Here is a 17,697-nt window from a genome sequence, read left to right on the forward strand (position 1 = left end):
ATTTGCGCAATTAAGCGAGAGACTATTGTATATATTCATATATATATATATATATATATATATATATATATATATATATATATATATATATATATATATATATATATATATATATATATATATATATATACATATATTAGGGCTGTACCAGATTCAATTTTTCCAAATCTGGCCAGAGCCGGATTTAAATTGACAAATCCGGCCGGAACCGGAGCCGGATTACGAAAGCAAATTACAGGAGCTGAAATCCTGTAAATCAAACAATGTTTGAAATGGTAAACAATGATGACCATTTTCAATACCAAGTGACAACTTTTTTCTGTTAAACTTCATTTTTTTTATTAAAAAAGAAGGAAAAATTTTCAAACAATATAAATAAAACAATATAACAGAACAATATAACAGAACAAAATAATTGATAAACGATCATCAATACATTGCCAGAGTAATGATGATGATGTAGAAGAATTATCCAGCTGGATTTTTTTTGCTGGAACTTCTTAAACTTTGTTAATCTGCTGCTTAGCATGCTCAGATTGACTTTCATCTTGCATCGATACCCTCTGCACTGTAACTTTAAACTTAGAACCGCTGCCTTTGCAGCTGTCAGTGTTCCTGTGATGAAAAGAATTTAGTTTTAAATTGTGGATCAACAGGTTCCGCAGAGCTGTTACAATAGGGATAACCAGTGATATATGTGCTGTTTCATTCAGCTGGTGGTCTGGTAAACAAAGTTCAGCCTGCAGCTCCTTGAACCGACCAGTCGCAGACAAAGAATGCCTAAATTGACTAACTAATTTTTTAGCAATACTTATTATATCTGATACTGCCCGCTGGTTGAGCAAGCCATCATGTACACATAACTGAATAGTATGTGCAAAACACCCAAGGCTATCTATGTTGGCATCACGGAAACATTTTGATATGTTTGCCGCATTATCGCGAAGTACGACATGACAGAGTCCAACATCAATGTTCCATTTGTCAAGCATCTGCTGAAAGGCAGTCATCAGTGCAGGGGCAGTATGATGTCCAATGAATGGCTTATAATCCAACACAAAGCTCATGTTTTCAAAGTGCTCTGTTAGCCAGTGGGCAGTTAAATTAATGAATAATTGCACAGTATTGCCATATGTTCATGTACCAGTGGTAAATGACAGAAATGGAGAAGTTGCTGGATCTAGTATTACCAATAGTTGAGCACACACTTCATCGTTTATTTCAGGAACTAATCGCTCTGAAAAATATTTCTGTGATGGAACAGTGTACCGCCTCTCTAAAACTCTCATCAGTTCAACGAAGCCTGTCTTCTCAACAACCTGAATTGGTTCCATATTCCAGTTATAATCATCTTAGCAATGGCACGATGAATTCTAATTGATGAGCTGTTGTTGATATCCCATATTTTCATGCGTGCAACTTGTTCTGGAATTGTGTACTGAACCATGGCTTTACTGGTTGCCGCAGTTGCACCAGGCTTAGCATTTGACAGTGCTACAGTTTAATTTGAAGAATTCCTAAACTGGACTGCTTTTATCATTTTTTCCTTTGCCTGCCATCTAGTTAAAAAAAGTTAAAACAAATCTTATGAATGACTATACAATTTTTGCAAAGTAGTTGAATGTAATATCTCAACATAAATATAGCTAAACATTAGAAAATTATTTATATTATATTCTTAATTATGTTTGAAATAAACAACTTTAAAAATTTGATATTTTGAATAAGCGCGAATGATTTGATTAATAAGCGAAAATAAAGTAACAAATTACTTCTAAAGATTGTTTAAAATAAATAAATTTTATTTAAATTATCAAAGAAAATATTATATTATGTTATTAAGGTAGTTTTATCAATTAAATACTTTAAATAATTTAATTTTTAATTAAGTATGTATTTTTATAAATTTAAATCTTTCAGAAATATTTCAACGACTAATTTTTTCGAATTTCAAATTTTTTTTGCTCTGAAGTTACCAATTTTAATTGTCGCAATGAATGGAATCGATAACTTCAAAGGGGAAAAGGAATTGTAAAGAAATGTAAATACCTTTACAAACATGGAGTACATAGAATATAGAATTACAAAGAACATTGATTTGTATAAATAAAAGCAAAAAAGATGTAATAAATAACTGACCAAAATTCAGAAATCCGGCTAAAATGTGGCCAGATTTCAAAACTTTTTGCCGGAGCTGGATTTAGGCCGAATTTGTAAATATATATATATATATATATATATATATATATATATATATATATATATATATATATATATATATATATATATATATATATATACATATATATATATATATATATATATATATATATATATATATATATATATATATATATATATATATATATATATATATATATATATATATATATATATGATTGTATATATATAAATATATCTATAAAGAAAATTAACAATATCTATCAGTGTAAAAAAATATACAACAGTAGGATTCTGAAAAAGTTTGAATTACTTCAAAATTAAAATTTTCTTTTTTTTTTTATACTGAAAATTAAGTCGGAAAAAAGAATTTTTTTTTTTAGGAAACACATTCATACTAAGTAATTTATTATAAAATGTGTTCTATTGGCTTAATGATATCAGATGCATGCAAAATCTTAGAGTAATTATAATAAATAAGTCACAAGTTATGATGAGAAGTAGTTTGAATATTGCTCCTAGGAAGAAACTTTGCAAACCTTGTAAGCAAAAGAAAAGATCTTAAAGAAGAAAAGCAAAGTCAGGGTGAACAAGATAAGGATTTTCTAATATCATCATTCAAATCAAAAAGAAAAGAGTTCAATAAAGAACTCAAAAATTTTAATATATCTCCTCTAAATTTCATTTAAAGTCATCAAAACATATACTCTCAGAAAAACTGAAAGTCAATATTCCCTCAAAACTGTGTTATGAAACAAATAACATGAAAAAGAAGGCTGAAAACTTTGATGAAATTATGAGCTTGATAAAAGAAAAAATTATATGTTCTGACAAAAGGACTATTGTTCAACTTCTAACACTGGTACCTCCAAGTTGGTCGATATTAGAATTACAAAATTATTTTGCAGTTACAGAATACCAAGCAAAGATGACTAGACAAATTTTTAATAAAAAAGGATTGTTAGCTATCTCTTCATTGTATAAAAGTAAAGTCTTACACAAATAAATAGAAGATTCTGTTAAATTGTTTTATGACTAAAGTGATTTATGTAGAACTATAAACTAATTATACAATAATCCACAATCTTAAGACATATTTCAACTTGGTACTTAAGATATATTTCAACTTGGTACTTGTAACTTAAGGAGGTTATGTAGCTGTAGTCTATGATGATAAGTGGTGGATCAGCATTGTAACTGAAACCAACCTAGAAGTTGATGCTAAAGTCAAGTTTTTTCACCCAAAAGGTCCATCAATCTGTTTTAACTGCCCTGAAAGAGACAACTACTGTTTTATTCCCAACACCAACATATTGAAAAAACTATCTGTTCCAAAAGCTTGCTCTAGCTCCGGTAGAAACTATGTGTTTGAAAATGCTGAAATAGAAGAAGTACAATGGCAATAATATTGTGAACTATTACAAACACAGTCAAAATAACTTACATCTTCGATACATTTAAAAATCTTGTATATTTAAGTAACTTTTTAAATTACGATTAACTTATTTTTAGCTGAAAGAAATAGATTATTAAAAGAACATACTCTATACTTTTTATTCAGGAAGATCACATATTCACAAAAATATTTGAAGGACTATAATTGAACTAATGTTTTATGTTTAAATTTTATATATAAAATCAATTATCAAATTAACTTATTAGGTAATCCTACAGATCAGACACAAAATATAAAAACTTTTTTGAAAAAATAAAATTATGCTTGCTACAAAAAGTCATTTGGAAGATGCACTAATTTTTGAAAAATTTAAAACAAACATTTGTTTTATTATACTAACATATTAAAATTTACTGAAATTATAAGTAGTGTTAAAACTTAAATTTACCTTTTATATCATTTGCTAATTGACAAGTTATAATTGAAAACAATTTAGGTGGTGACTGGACCAAACATCTAACCTGATAATATCTTAAAAAATTATATTATTTAAAAATTATTAAAAACAATTTTTTAAATAAATAAATAGAATTAAGAAAAAAATTGTATAAAAATAGACTTCTCACACAGTAGTTCTAACTATTTCTTTATAATTAAATAAAAATCATTATATATTTTAACCATTAAAACGAGGTTACATTAATAGTGAAAATATATATAATAATTCAATATTATATATATATATATATATATATATATATATATATATATATATATATATATATATATATATATATATATATATATATATATATATATATATATATACATATATATATATATATATATATATATATATATAAACTAAATCAATTTTAAGATTTCTCACAAAAGATGGTCGCTTTTTTTTTTTAAATGCAGCTACCAGGAATAATTAAATTTAATTACATTAACAATGTCGTAGTTATAATAACTCACCCGCGTTGAAAAAGATCAACATTGTAAAAATTTTCCAATTCCACGACAACCTCTTGAGTGACTTGCAAGTCTGACATTTTTAGTATAATGAATGGTATAAATTTGTTTTTCCAATTTTACCATTAACTTCATCACTACTTATATCATGTTTTCTTCACTACGCGTATCATATTGTTCAAGAATAATTAAACATGCAAAAAAATATTTTTAAGCTGAGTAGTTAAGTTCCTGAATATTTAAATAATTTTCGAAACCTTTTTAAATTATGAGCATACTCTAAATAAAATTTTTAATAAATAAGTTTGTTGACTTTTGCGGTAACACATTCTATCATTATTAAGTTATCTACAGATAAGCATAGCCACAATGTAACACTATATTTTGGTTATTAGTAATTTATTAATTAATTCCCATATATTAATATAATAAAATTATCGTAATGATAATTGTAACCTTAAACTTATTTTTAATAATAGAGTTGCACATTTCTTTTTTATTGACGTAAATCTTATTTGTAAGCACATCAATTTTTTAAAGTTTTTGTTTAAAGTAACCGTAGTTATCGGGCACGCACTATTATTACGTTTCAGCGATTCGTGGTTGCACGTTAATGCGTTTTTAATCGTTTTAATGGTAACGCGTTTTTTATAATTTTAAGTCATTAAAACTTATATAAATTTGTACTAGTTTTGTAATGTCTCAATTTTAAAAAAAATTTACAAATTAATTTTCATTACATCATGTCACACCTTAAGGCATTTGTTTACAAAAAACAGCAGTTTTTGGTACAATAAACCTCGGTGCCCTATTCAGGGCCGCAGAAAGCTTTAATGACGCCTGGGGCATTGCAGCAATTAGGCGCTCCTATTATCATGTATATTTTTAAAAGAAATTTAAATTAAAAGCATGTACAATTATAGAAACTAATAACTGCTCTTTTTTTCTAATACTGTTGTTTTACATTAACAAATCATCAATCATCACATGAATATTGGTTAGTTGGATACCTGCTTGAAGATATTAATACCAGTTCTCTGCCTACTACTCGCAATGTCTACAAATTTTTTGGGTTTATATGTTTTTTAAATTTTTTCAAATTTCAATTGGTGTATTACACACTTTATATATATATATATATATATATATATATATATATATATATATATATATATATATATATATATATATATATATATATATATATATATATATATATATATATAATATATATATATATGTATATAAATATAATATATATATATATATGTATATATAATATATATATATGTATATATATATATATATATATATTATATATATACATATAAATATAATATATATATATATGTATATATAATATATATATATATATATATATATATATATATATATATATATATATATATATATATATATATATATATATATATATATATATATATATAAAATGTGCTTTAATTGAATTTTTGCTTTTGTTTGTTAAGGTGTCACTTAAAAATGATGAACAATTCAACATTTCAAGTTTTTTCCAAATATAAAAAAGAATTAAATATTAAAAGCAATATTTCAAAATTAAAGTTAGCTGCTAAATAAACAATAAAAACTGTTCAAGTATTTTGGTATAAAGCTGATATTCCTTCCAAGCAGGAAAAATACATTGTTGAAAGTATTCTAAACCTTCATGATAAATGGAGAAAATTTGCAAAGTCTAAATGTAAAAAATCTTCAAAGAAAGATTTACTTGTTCAAGATTTCAAAAAAATAATTGATGATATTTTTTATATCAGTTCTCCAAATAGGAAAAATTATATTAAAAAAACCAGACCATATTAAGATGCAGCTTGTTTGCAGCTCTCAAATGTGGAGTTAAAACTGGAGGAATAGGTGGGAGAGATAATTTATTATTTACATTAAAGCTTGGTCAAATACTTACAAAAGTATACCAGAAAATTAATTAATAATTTAGAAAAAAAATCAACAAAAACAAAACATTAAAAAAAAGATTGATATAATGTTTTTAATGATTGAAATATTTCTATTCTTTAGGATGAAGCTGTACGAAACGATGTTTTTAACGTGGTCGAAAATTTGTTGGCAATGTAAATAAGAAGCGGTTATTTGCTAATTTAGCGCAGCACAAATAACTGCTTTAATAACACTTTTTTATAAAATATCCTGCATTAGAAGATAGTTACATATTTTAATGAAAAAATATTGTTTTAAACAATTATTTTTATAGAAATAAAAATTATTACTGTTCCACTAAGTGGAAAGTCTCTCCTACAAAATTTCATTTTGACGTATTTTAGGTTTAAAATGAAAATAATCAAATCAAATTCGGCAGCACTTAATAATGTTTTTATATAATTTAAATTCTTGTGTAAAGAAACGTGTTTCTTTGCAGACAAATTTAATTTTCGAAAAATTTTATTCTTGGCCTACCCTAGTATCCATGTCCATTATTTGCACCAATAATCTTGTAGGGATCTAATTTTAATAATTGTTGATATACGGTTGATTTATTAAAGGTTAGTATCGGACAATCTTTATCTGTTTGAATAGGAAAATTTGGTAATTTTTTGTTTTCTTGTTATGAAAATACTGAGTTAAATTAATTGTTTAATTGATTGGCAATATCAAACCCGTTAGTTAATGACTCACCGTCTTGATTATTTATTCTCCTAATATAGCCATAAACTGATTCATGTTGTTTAACGTACTAGTAAAATTGTTTTGGTTTGCACCTGAAATTTTTTATTAATTATATTACATAATACGTTTTTGATAATTTTATTTGTTTTTCAGCTTCTTTTTTAAATAACTTATACTGCTGCATTTGTGGTTCAAATTTCCGACAAGAATTTCTATTAAGCTTCCATAAAGTATTTTTACACCATTATAAATTTTGTTTATATTGACTTGTGTTAATGACTAGCATATATTTTTTACATACAGATGTACAACTATCCAAAATTCTTTTATTAGTCCAGGAGACGTCTTACGGACGACGCTTGCCCGTTGGGTCAGACATAATTAAATATAGAACACTTGTTAAAATACTTTCACTAAACTGAAATGTTGGTTTTAGCACAGTTTGATATATTTCCAAGTCTAAAAATATATCTACTAAAGTATGAGCATTGAATGATCAGGTTCTGGTATTGATACTATACCATTGTAACCCCATGTTATTACTGGATAATCAAAGTTCTAAAACACAAGTATGCTTGAATAAATTTTTATTTTTGTAATACAGCTTGTTGCTAACTTCATCAATTAATTGATATGATTTGATTCGATTAAGTTATATGGAGAACGATAAGCGCATCCTAATAAATCTTTTCATCACCAATAATTAGTTCACGCCAAATTTGTTTGATTAGGTTGGATAGACCAGCTATGAAAACTTCAGAACATGATAGATGATTTTTTATATATATTGCTACGCCTCCACCACGTTTTTCTACAGACCAATCTTTCCTAAATGATGTATAACCCCTCAAATATGTTAACGTCTGTAGTGTTGTTATCATATTTGAATGATTATACCATGTTTATGTTACAAAAATAATATCAGGATTATCATTTTGAATAAGTGATTTAAATAGGAACCATTTATAATTGAGCAGTTGTGTACCAAGATTTTATTGAATCATATTGATATTTTTGTAATTGGATATCTGAACGCTCGATATTATTTACATTTATAACATTGACTTCTATAGCATTTTGATTTAATATACTTTGATTATCACTTTCCAATAAAAAATCAAAAGCATTGGTTAAATTCAATAAAGGGAAATACACGATCTATTTATTTAAAGGTGGAAGATGTGTTTGTATTTAGTGATTGTTGTTAAGTCTTTTTTAACTTAACAACTTTATTGGATCTAATACCATAATAAAAATGTGGATCATTATTGCTACTATTTTTATTGTTGTACTTATTCCTCGCTGTTGTAAGATTTTCTGTGCATCTGTCAAGTCTGGATTTATAAATATGTTTTAAAAATCAATACTTCCCCTTAGTTTTCTTGCACTCTTTAAAATTAGATTGCGTGTATCGCAACCAGGGCCGCCGCGTACGGTCGTTCATATTGTGCCCCGCACAAGGGCGTCGAGTGAAAAAGGCGCCATCAGGCGCCTCTTTCACTCGGCGCCACCTCACTAAATAAAAAAAATTAAAATTTAATATAAAAAAATTAAATGATATAAAATAAAAAATGACATAAATGGATTTATTAGAAAGATACTGGAAACGCGGGCGCAACGTATACCTTATTCTACTACGCTATGAAAGCGCGCTCGTGACTTCGTGCGATGCGATCGGTGTAGATCGCTCAACTTCGTTCGATAAAGGCGTCACCGCGGCACTCAGCATTTCACATATACACACATATGCTCATGTGCGACGTTTGCGTAAAATGTAACATATATGTTCATTTATGATGTTTACGTCTAGTCAAGACCACCACCCCAGGAAAAAAAGTTCTTTAGAATTTCTATAAACTTTTGAAATATATGGCCTATAGAAATTCTATAGAATTCTATAGAACTTCGATAGAATCTCTGTTGATTTCTATAGAAATTCCTATAGAACTTTTTTTTCTTCTTTTTTTCTATAGAAAAAAAAGTTTTATAGCAATTTCTATAGAAATTAATAAACATTCTATAGAGATTCTATAGAACTCTATAGAATTTCTATAGGCCATATGTTTCAAAAATTTATAGAAATTCTATAGAAACTCTATAGAACCTTTTGTCCTGGGACTGCATTTGTCTTCTGTGTAAAACAAATATTTATTAATTTTCATCAGGCATTCATTATAAAATTTCAACGTAAGTATAATTTACAATATTAAATTATTGTCACAAAAGAATAAACGCGTGAAATTTTTCTCTTAAATAAGAAATATTGTTAAATATTTGACAATTACAAAAAACGAATATTTTCTGATTTATAAAACCCAATATTGTATTTTCTATTATACTTGAGAACAAATTTTTTTACCAGTGTTTTAAATTCGTATATAGAATTTTTTATGGCACAAAATATAAATGAATTTAAAACATTAATGTATAATAAAATTTAACTTAAAATCCTTAGATGTCTGGAATCGAAAAAAAATCAAAATTATCAGGCAGGCAAAATAAGAAATATCGACTTAAGCGAGAAGAGGCTCGACAAAAGCTATCTGGTTCTTTAGATAAACTCACTATTAAAACTATTAATCCTACTACGACGCAAATCAAGAAGAAAATCAAGTCCTGAATCTCGAAACACAAAGTTCTTCTGGTGTATCCACAAGCTCTACAATAGAAAACGAATCGAAAGAAAGTAATAAAATCGATTCCGATTCCAAATACATTGATTTTAACTTTAAAACTGTTAATCCTATTACGACTGCAGCGGAAGAAAATCAAGACCTGAATCCCGAAACACCAAGTTCTTCTTCTGATGTCTCCATAAACAAAGAAATTTATAAAGTCAATTCTGGTTCCGAAAAAATTGATTTTAAAGATCCGGCGACTTGCCCAACACAAATTAATATAAAGTTAAAAGATTGTTTAATAGAAAATGATCCTAAGCAATTAATTATGAAAGACTTCCCAAAAAATGAGTCTGGACGTAAATTTTATGATAATTATTATTATCGAACGGGGAAAAATTTGCAGGAGTTATTTGCTTTATTCGAAAACTCATAATTCCGTATTTTGTTACTTTTGCAAATTAATGTTTGACAATACTTCACAACTTACTTAAGCCACATATTAAAAGTTCACGAAACTAGTGTTGGGCACATAAAAAACAGTTCAAAATATAGCGAATTAAGAATGTCACTAAAAAAAATTGTACAATTGATGCAATGCAACAACGACTCTACGAAACCGAAAAAAAATGTTGGCAATCGGTCGTGGAACGAATTATTCATATAATACAGTATTTATCAAGACAATGCTTGGCATTTAGAAGTTCATCTAAAAATATTTTTCCAAACGACAATGGAAACTTTTTGAAATTAATAGAAACCATAGCTAAATTCGATCCAATTATGTCTGAACATTTACATCGAGTTCAAACGTCTGAGAAAAAGAATATCATTCATTATTTTGGTGATCAGATTCAAAACGAAATAATTAGCATTATAAGTGATGCTATTAAGAAAAAGATTTTAGAAATGCTCCACTCTTCAAAATATTATTCAATCATTCTTGATACAACACCAGACATAAGCCATACTGAACAGATAACCATTTTCATAAGATTTGTTTATCATAATAAATCTAGAAATGTTGCAGAAATGCGAGAGCATTTTTTAGGATTCCAAAGTGTAACTAACACAACCGGTGTAGGTTTATTCGAGTTCATCATTAACCATTTGAAATTAATGAACATTAATATATCAGATTTACGCGGACAGTCGTACGATAACGGAGCCAATATGCGTGGGAAACTCCAACAAAAAATTCTTGAAATAAATTCACGAGCTTCTTTCGTTCCATGCGCTGCTCATTCATTAAATTTAGTAGTGAACGATGCAGCTAAAATTTCATTTGAGACGGTAAATTTTTTTGTGTTATTCAAGAACTATATAATTATTTTTCAATCAGTGTGAAACGGTGGGATGTATTAAAAAATACGTTAAAACTTAACCCTAAAACCACCTTCTGCAACTAGATGGGAAAGTCGGATAGAAGCCCTGAAACCTTTAAAAATGTATATGTCAGAAATCAATCAAGCTCTATTAGATCACTAATGACCACAGAAAAGACATGGATTCTAGAGCTCAAGCAAATGATATAATTTCAAAAAATTGTTCTTTTAAATTTTTGTGATCCGTCTCAATTTGGTATGATATATTGAATCTTGTCAATATTGTCAGCAAAATAATGCAAAAGCCCACATTCGATTTAAAATTAGTAACAGAAAATCTTAATTTAATTTTGAACAAAGTCTTAAAACTGATGAGAAATTTGAGGAATTATGACGTCTGCAATGGCTAAAGCTAGAGAACTTGATATTGAGCATGATTTCCCTGAAACTCGAAAGCGAAAAAAAGGAAGTTATTCGATTACGAAGCATCAGATGATACAGTGAACGATGCAAAACATGATTTTAAAATTAATTTCTACTTCGCGATTCTGGACACCACTATATCGTCAATTTCAGAACGATTTCAACAATTGTAACAACACAACGAAGATTTTAAAATAATACACAACATCAACCAACTAAAACAATGGGATAATGAGGATTTACTGGAAACACTGCAAAGATTTGCATATAAAATTAACCGACGATGCAAACTTAAACGATGAAGATATTAATGGTATAGCTCTAAACGAAGAATTAAAAACCATTCAATTTTTTATAAAATCTAACTTGTCTCCTCACGAGGTTTTAAATTACATTTATAAAAATGCATTATATGAGATCTTCCCGAATATAACTATTGTATTACGCATTTTTTTAACATTACCTGTGTCTGTTGCTTCTGGAGAAAGAAGTTTCCCAAAGTTAAAACTAATTAAAAACTATTTACGGTCTACCATGAAAGAAGAACGATCATCGGACTTATCCATAATATCTATAGAAAGCGATACTTTGAATTCCATAGATATTAACGATCTCATAAAGAACTTTGTAGCTGCTAAAGCTAGAAGAGTAAATATGTAAAAAGTATTTTAATTTTTGAGTGGTGAATAATTATAAAGTAATCTAATTCCTAATATATGTTTGAGACAAGCAAATTTTATTGATTACTTAGATTTAGTATTGTATATTGTATGTATATAACCTGTATATTATCGTATTATATAACCTGTAATTATTTTTTAAAATAAAAGAATTCATTGGAAATATTTTAATGATTAAATTCAAAACAAGTCATAGTTTTTGACATTGGGGTTCAGTTCAAAGAAGGGCGCTAAAAATAATCTGGCTCAAAGGCGCCTCTCACCCACGCGGCGGCCCTGATCGCAACTATCAAACTCAACTATGACTGGTGGTCATAGTTGAGTTTGATAGTTGCAATCAGGGCCACCGCGTGGGTAAGAGGCGCCTTTGTACCAGATTATTTTTGATTCTGTTGGTTTGAACATTATTTTGACTCAAGTCTTTGATGATTTTACTTAATCATCTTCATATTTATCATGTATTTGTTTTAGATGACAACGGTAAACCAAAAATAATTACGTTTTTTACCTTTCTGGATATGCCGAATGGTTCTTGAGAAATCGTATTTATCAAATTAAGACGCTCTGTTGATTTAGTTTTAACATCTGCAACAATACTAGACGATGTATTACCAGCACTAACCAACCATTATTTGAGCTATTTACCAAACTTCATAATTTAGTAATTTCATTTTCTAGATCATTAATGATTTTGTTTTTCTATCATTTTGTTCTTCTAAAATGCACAACCTTTTTACTAAGTAATCGAAATCTTTGGATAAAACTGTTGTCATTTGACTTAAAGATTGTTCTAGAATATTTATTTTAGTCGTCACACAATTATTTGTTTGAGAGAAACTGTACTCATTTTAATTCTCCTGTTACAGTTTTTATTTTCTTATTGTTTTTCTTACAAAAAACAACAACTTCTTTGAATTAACTTTTCATAACCGAATTTATTATCGTCTAATATCAGTAAATTAACATTTTAGTTTCTTGAGAAATTTTTATTGTTAATAGTATTGTGTTTCTGAGTTTACTTTGAATTTGTATTTATAAAACTAGATATTTAAAATTATTATTATATTAAAATTTTTTATCTTTCTCTGTTTAGTTTGTCTTCATTGCATTTATTATTTATAATTGTTTTAATCAAATTGCTTAAAATTTATAAACTTTTTATAAAAGAAAACTACAACTTTCGATAAAAAATATCGCTAAAGCGAATTTACTAAACTTCCATTTTTATATGCATACATGAAAGTTCGCTGGAAAAGTTTACTGTAAGTTCACTGGGTTTTGGAACAACTTCACTGGAAGTTCGCTGGATAAGATCACTGGAAGTTTGCTTGGTTTTAGAACATTTTTTCACGGGAAGTTCACTGGGTTTTTTTTATTAGGACATGTACTTATTTAATTCCATCTTAGATTTGATATTTCCTATAAAATTATCTTAAAATAAATTTTTATTATATTATAAATTTTGAATTTTCGAAAAATGTTCAACTTATAGGGAATTTTTTTAGCCATTAAAGTGTGTTAAATTTACACAAGAATAAGTAATGTACATAAGAATAAGTAATTTACATAAGAGTAAGTAATTTATAGGGCCCTGCGAATCACTATTTTTAGTTATGAATCGAATCACGATTCGAAGCAGCTCTTGATTCGCAAATCGAATTGAATCGCGATTTCAATAAGCATTTTGAGGAAATCTAAGTTTATCTAAAACATAGATATCCTCAAAATGATGATTTGACTTGAGATTCGACTCAATTTGTAAATCAACGCCTGATTCGATTTGGATTCGATAAAGGTGATTCTCAGGGTCCTAGTAATTTAAATTAGAATAAGTAATTTACATAAGAATAAGTAATTTATATGCTAATAATAACTAATTGCACGGTCCACATTACAAATTATGTATTCTAAAAAAAAAAATGTGTAGTTTGATAAATACATTAATTATATATAATGTGTAGTCTGGCAAATAAAATGTGTAGTCTTACTGATAATATGCTAAGTTTGATAGATAAAATATGTAGACTCTTAATGCTATGGAAAAAATGTTAAATCTCTAGTTCCCAAATATTTTAATAACATTATAGATAATTCTATTCGAATGTTTTAATTCCTCTAATCTCGTCAACTTAAATTGTAATAAAAACATAAAAATATTATTTGAAACATTACAATTGATGGTTGAAGAAGCTCACCAGCTCCACAAAACTCGGGCAACTCCTCAGTTAAAGTACTCTGATTATAACAAACTCCAGGAAACAGCCTATAAGCTTCCTCCTGATTGCAAAAGTCTTTATCTGGAGGTATTTGCTTTCGAAGACTCGTTGGTTGTTTAAAGCAGCTGTTTGCGTCAGGTGAGTTAACGATAATAAATATAAGATTAGTATTTGGTACATCTACTAATTCGAAATACTGATATTTACCATTTGCACACAAAATGCGTAGAGTAGAAGGATTTCTTTTATTCTGTTTCTTACTTTCATCTTCTTTTTTATAAAGTTCTTCTCGTTTATCGTTCTGAAATAGATAAAAAGATACTTGTTCTGTGCAAGTGATGTTCATCACGTTATTCTTTTTGGTATATTGTAGAAAAACTTCGCTCTGATTCAGCAAAAATGCTACAAGCATAAAAGTTTGAACTAAAAAGTTCCAAAACAAACTAATAAACCACACAAATATTCGCAATAAAGTTTTCGCAGGAGATAGCAAATAATTAGAATCTGAGTTAGAGTTTTTCGGTTCTTTACAGATAGCTTGGACGTCATCAATAGCTATTTGACGGAAAACTCCAACATCCGATTTTGAAAAAAACTCCATAAGTTGTGCATGATATACACCAAAAAATTGCCCTACTGCTCTATTTCCTTGATTACTTGCAACAATGTAGCCGTTTTGATCAATGAGGGCGCACGTTAATGTATTGTTACTTAGGCATTTAAGTCCAAGTGAATCAGTGACGTTGAACATTATTTCCTTTAACAATTCTGAATTCATATCGGTTCCGGTAACTAAAAATAAATAAAAATTGTGTTTTTCTTAATAAAAAAATCTTTTTATAATACACACACACTCACACACACCACACACCACACACACACACAAACACACATACACACACACCACACACACAGACACACACACACACACACACACACACACACACACACACACACACACACACACAGAGGTCAGTTTATAATTCAGGTACAAAAGCAAATTTCTTGAAGTCATTTTTTTCTGTCCAAATTATTTAATTTTTAATATTTAGAAATACAAATATATAATTTTGTCTGTCTTTTCTTGTCCATGTGACTAAAATTAAATAAAATAAATTTTCTGAAAAAGTTTTTGAATATATTTTAAAGTTTATGATAGGTGACCTCATATAGCTGGAGGAGCATGCCTTTGAGAATTTGAAATTGTGTAAAATGATATATGGTATTTTAGGCCGAGAATAAAACTCCATTATGAAGGGAAACTTGAATATTCGAGCCTTTGATATTGACACTTTTAATGATATTTACCTGCAAGATCAGAAATTAATATGTCCTACATATTCAGAATATGTAAACATTTTAGGCCTACACAGGTCTCTATGAACTTGGTACGGTGTCCGTCTTTTGAAAAAATGTTTCCAGAAATCTTTAAATTCGTCACAAAATAAAAGTTAAAGTTCTGTTACCGTAGTATTCACTTGCTCCGTACGAACAAACTTGTATTTAACAATATCATTGGCAGTATTCCTTTTCTTTCAACAACGGTTTCGATAACCACCACCACGTATTTATTTCCAATTAAGTCTTAATCTCTGGATAAATGTAATGACACGTATCACATTCTAGATTATTGAAAATCTTTGACTTACAAAGATTACAAGCAACCCATTTTAAAACGTCTTCTATATCCCTTTCACCATTATCCTGCAAAATCTTCAACTCATTTATTCTGTCTACTAGAAGACAAGCATATTGTGCCTTTCACACAGACAGGTCTTATGGTATTTTATAAGAATAAGTAATGTACATAAGAATAAGTAACTTACATAAAAATAAGTATTTACATAAGAATAAGTAATTTACATAATAATAATAACTTATTGTACGGTCCACATTATAAATTATGTAATCTAAAAAATAAAATGTGTAGTTTGATAAATACATTAATTAAATAAAATCTTTTACAAATAAAATGAGTAGTCTGACAGATAAAATGTGTAATCTTACAGATATAATGTGTAGTCTGGCAGATAAAATGTGTAGTCTGACTGATAATTTGATATAAGTTTATAGTTATATTAATAAGTTTGATAGATAAAATACGTAGACTCTTTTTGACAAGCTTATTGTGCCTTTCACACAGAAGCTTTAATCTGACAAGCTTATTATAGGTCTTATGGTATTTTATGAGCGGTTCACGCAATTAGAATAGACAAAATTTGTAAATAATGTGCAACCAGACGACACGTTTTCAGACAAAAATCTGACATGCAAGCTTTTTTAATGAATCAGATAATAACCTTTTCTGTTCTTTTTTTTAATTATCATGAAAGTGTTTCATGTCTTAAAAGTTTTTTTAATGTCACCATTCTTTTCTTTTCCAGCAGTTGTTCTACTGTTCAAAAGTTTCAAAAATTATTATAAAAAATGTCGAAGTTTTTGACCAACTAAATTCGTAAATGTTCGCTATGATATTATCGCTTATGTACTTTTTTCTTATTTATAAAGTTTATATGATAAAAATTCAAAAATTTATGCATTATTATTATGTTATTATTATTATTAATATAAATAAAAAATTTTACTAATTTCTAAAAAAAGAATAAACAAACCTGCCATCAATACTCGCCCTTCAACCTTATCTATCCAAGAAGAAGCTTTAACTTTGATGTAAACAATTTCATCGTTAAAAACTTCTCGAGTTGGGGTAGACAAAATAATAGTAGCTTTAGGCAAAGCAACAGCTTCCTCAAAAATAGAAACTCGCAACAAGTCACGTTGAAGAGAAAGATCAGTAGAGTTGATAAAAAAATAGCTAAAAAATACTTGTGGAATTTATTTGTTTAGAAGTCTGCTAAATAAGTTATTATCAAAATCTTCATAAACTCTTAAAAAATCGTTCGAAACTTTTCATTTATATTCTATACCAATTATGTTTTTTTTAATATTGATTATCTTTTAAAATGATTACTATATATGTCTTTAAGTTAATTTATTTACTAACAATCGTTTTTTTTAGGTTTGGATTATAAATATAAAATATCCATTAATTAGAAAAACAAAAGTAAATATCAAAATGTAGTAAATATTTTGATTTTTAAAACTAGAGTTATTCAGGTTAGCTTTATTTAGCAAGAGTGGACGCAGGATTTTTTAATGCTTCTGATCTGAGACTTTCAGACGTAGTGAAAACTCCAAATTTCAGTACGTTCCCAGCTAGCACACTTA

General features: G+C 27.6%; 2 protein-coding genes across 3 annotated transcripts in view; both read right to left on the reverse strand.

The window, feature by feature from the left end:
- The window catches only part of LOC100202640 (protein FAM135A), a 63,120-nt gene extending 58,043 nt beyond the window's left edge, over window positions 1-5,077 (reverse strand). The window contains exons 1-2 of the mRNA XM_065813123.1: window positions 4,556-5,077; window positions 4,026-4,108 (exon numbers count right to left, since the gene is read on the reverse strand). Of these exons, the coding sequence (XP_065669195.1) occupies window positions 4,026-4,108; window positions 4,556-4,632 (160 nt within the window). The 5' untranslated portion in view covers window positions 4,633-5,077. The remainder of the gene's footprint in view (window positions 1-4,025; window positions 4,109-4,555) is intronic.
- Window positions 5,078-14,138: 9,061 nt separating this feature from the next.
- Window positions 14,139-17,697, reverse strand: part of LOC101235862 (voltage-dependent calcium channel subunit alpha-2/delta-1) — a 63,880-nt gene continuing 60,321 nt past the window's right edge. For both annotated transcript variants that reach the window (XM_065813125.1, XM_065813126.1), the window contains 2 exons: window positions 17,082-17,284; window positions 14,139-15,261 (listed from right to left, as the gene is read on the reverse strand). In XM_065813125.1, the coding sequence (XP_065669197.1) occupies window positions 14,378-15,261; window positions 17,082-17,284 (1,087 nt within the window). In that variant the 3' untranslated portion in view covers window positions 14,139-14,377. The remainder of the gene's footprint in view (window positions 15,262-17,081; window positions 17,285-17,697) is intronic.

This window comes from Hydra vulgaris, chromosome 12, assembly GCF_038396675.1.
Source record: "Hydra vulgaris chromosome 12, alternate assembly HydraT2T_AEP".
Lineage (NCBI taxonomy): Eukaryota > Metazoa > Cnidaria > Hydrozoa > Anthoathecata > Hydridae > Hydra > Hydra vulgaris.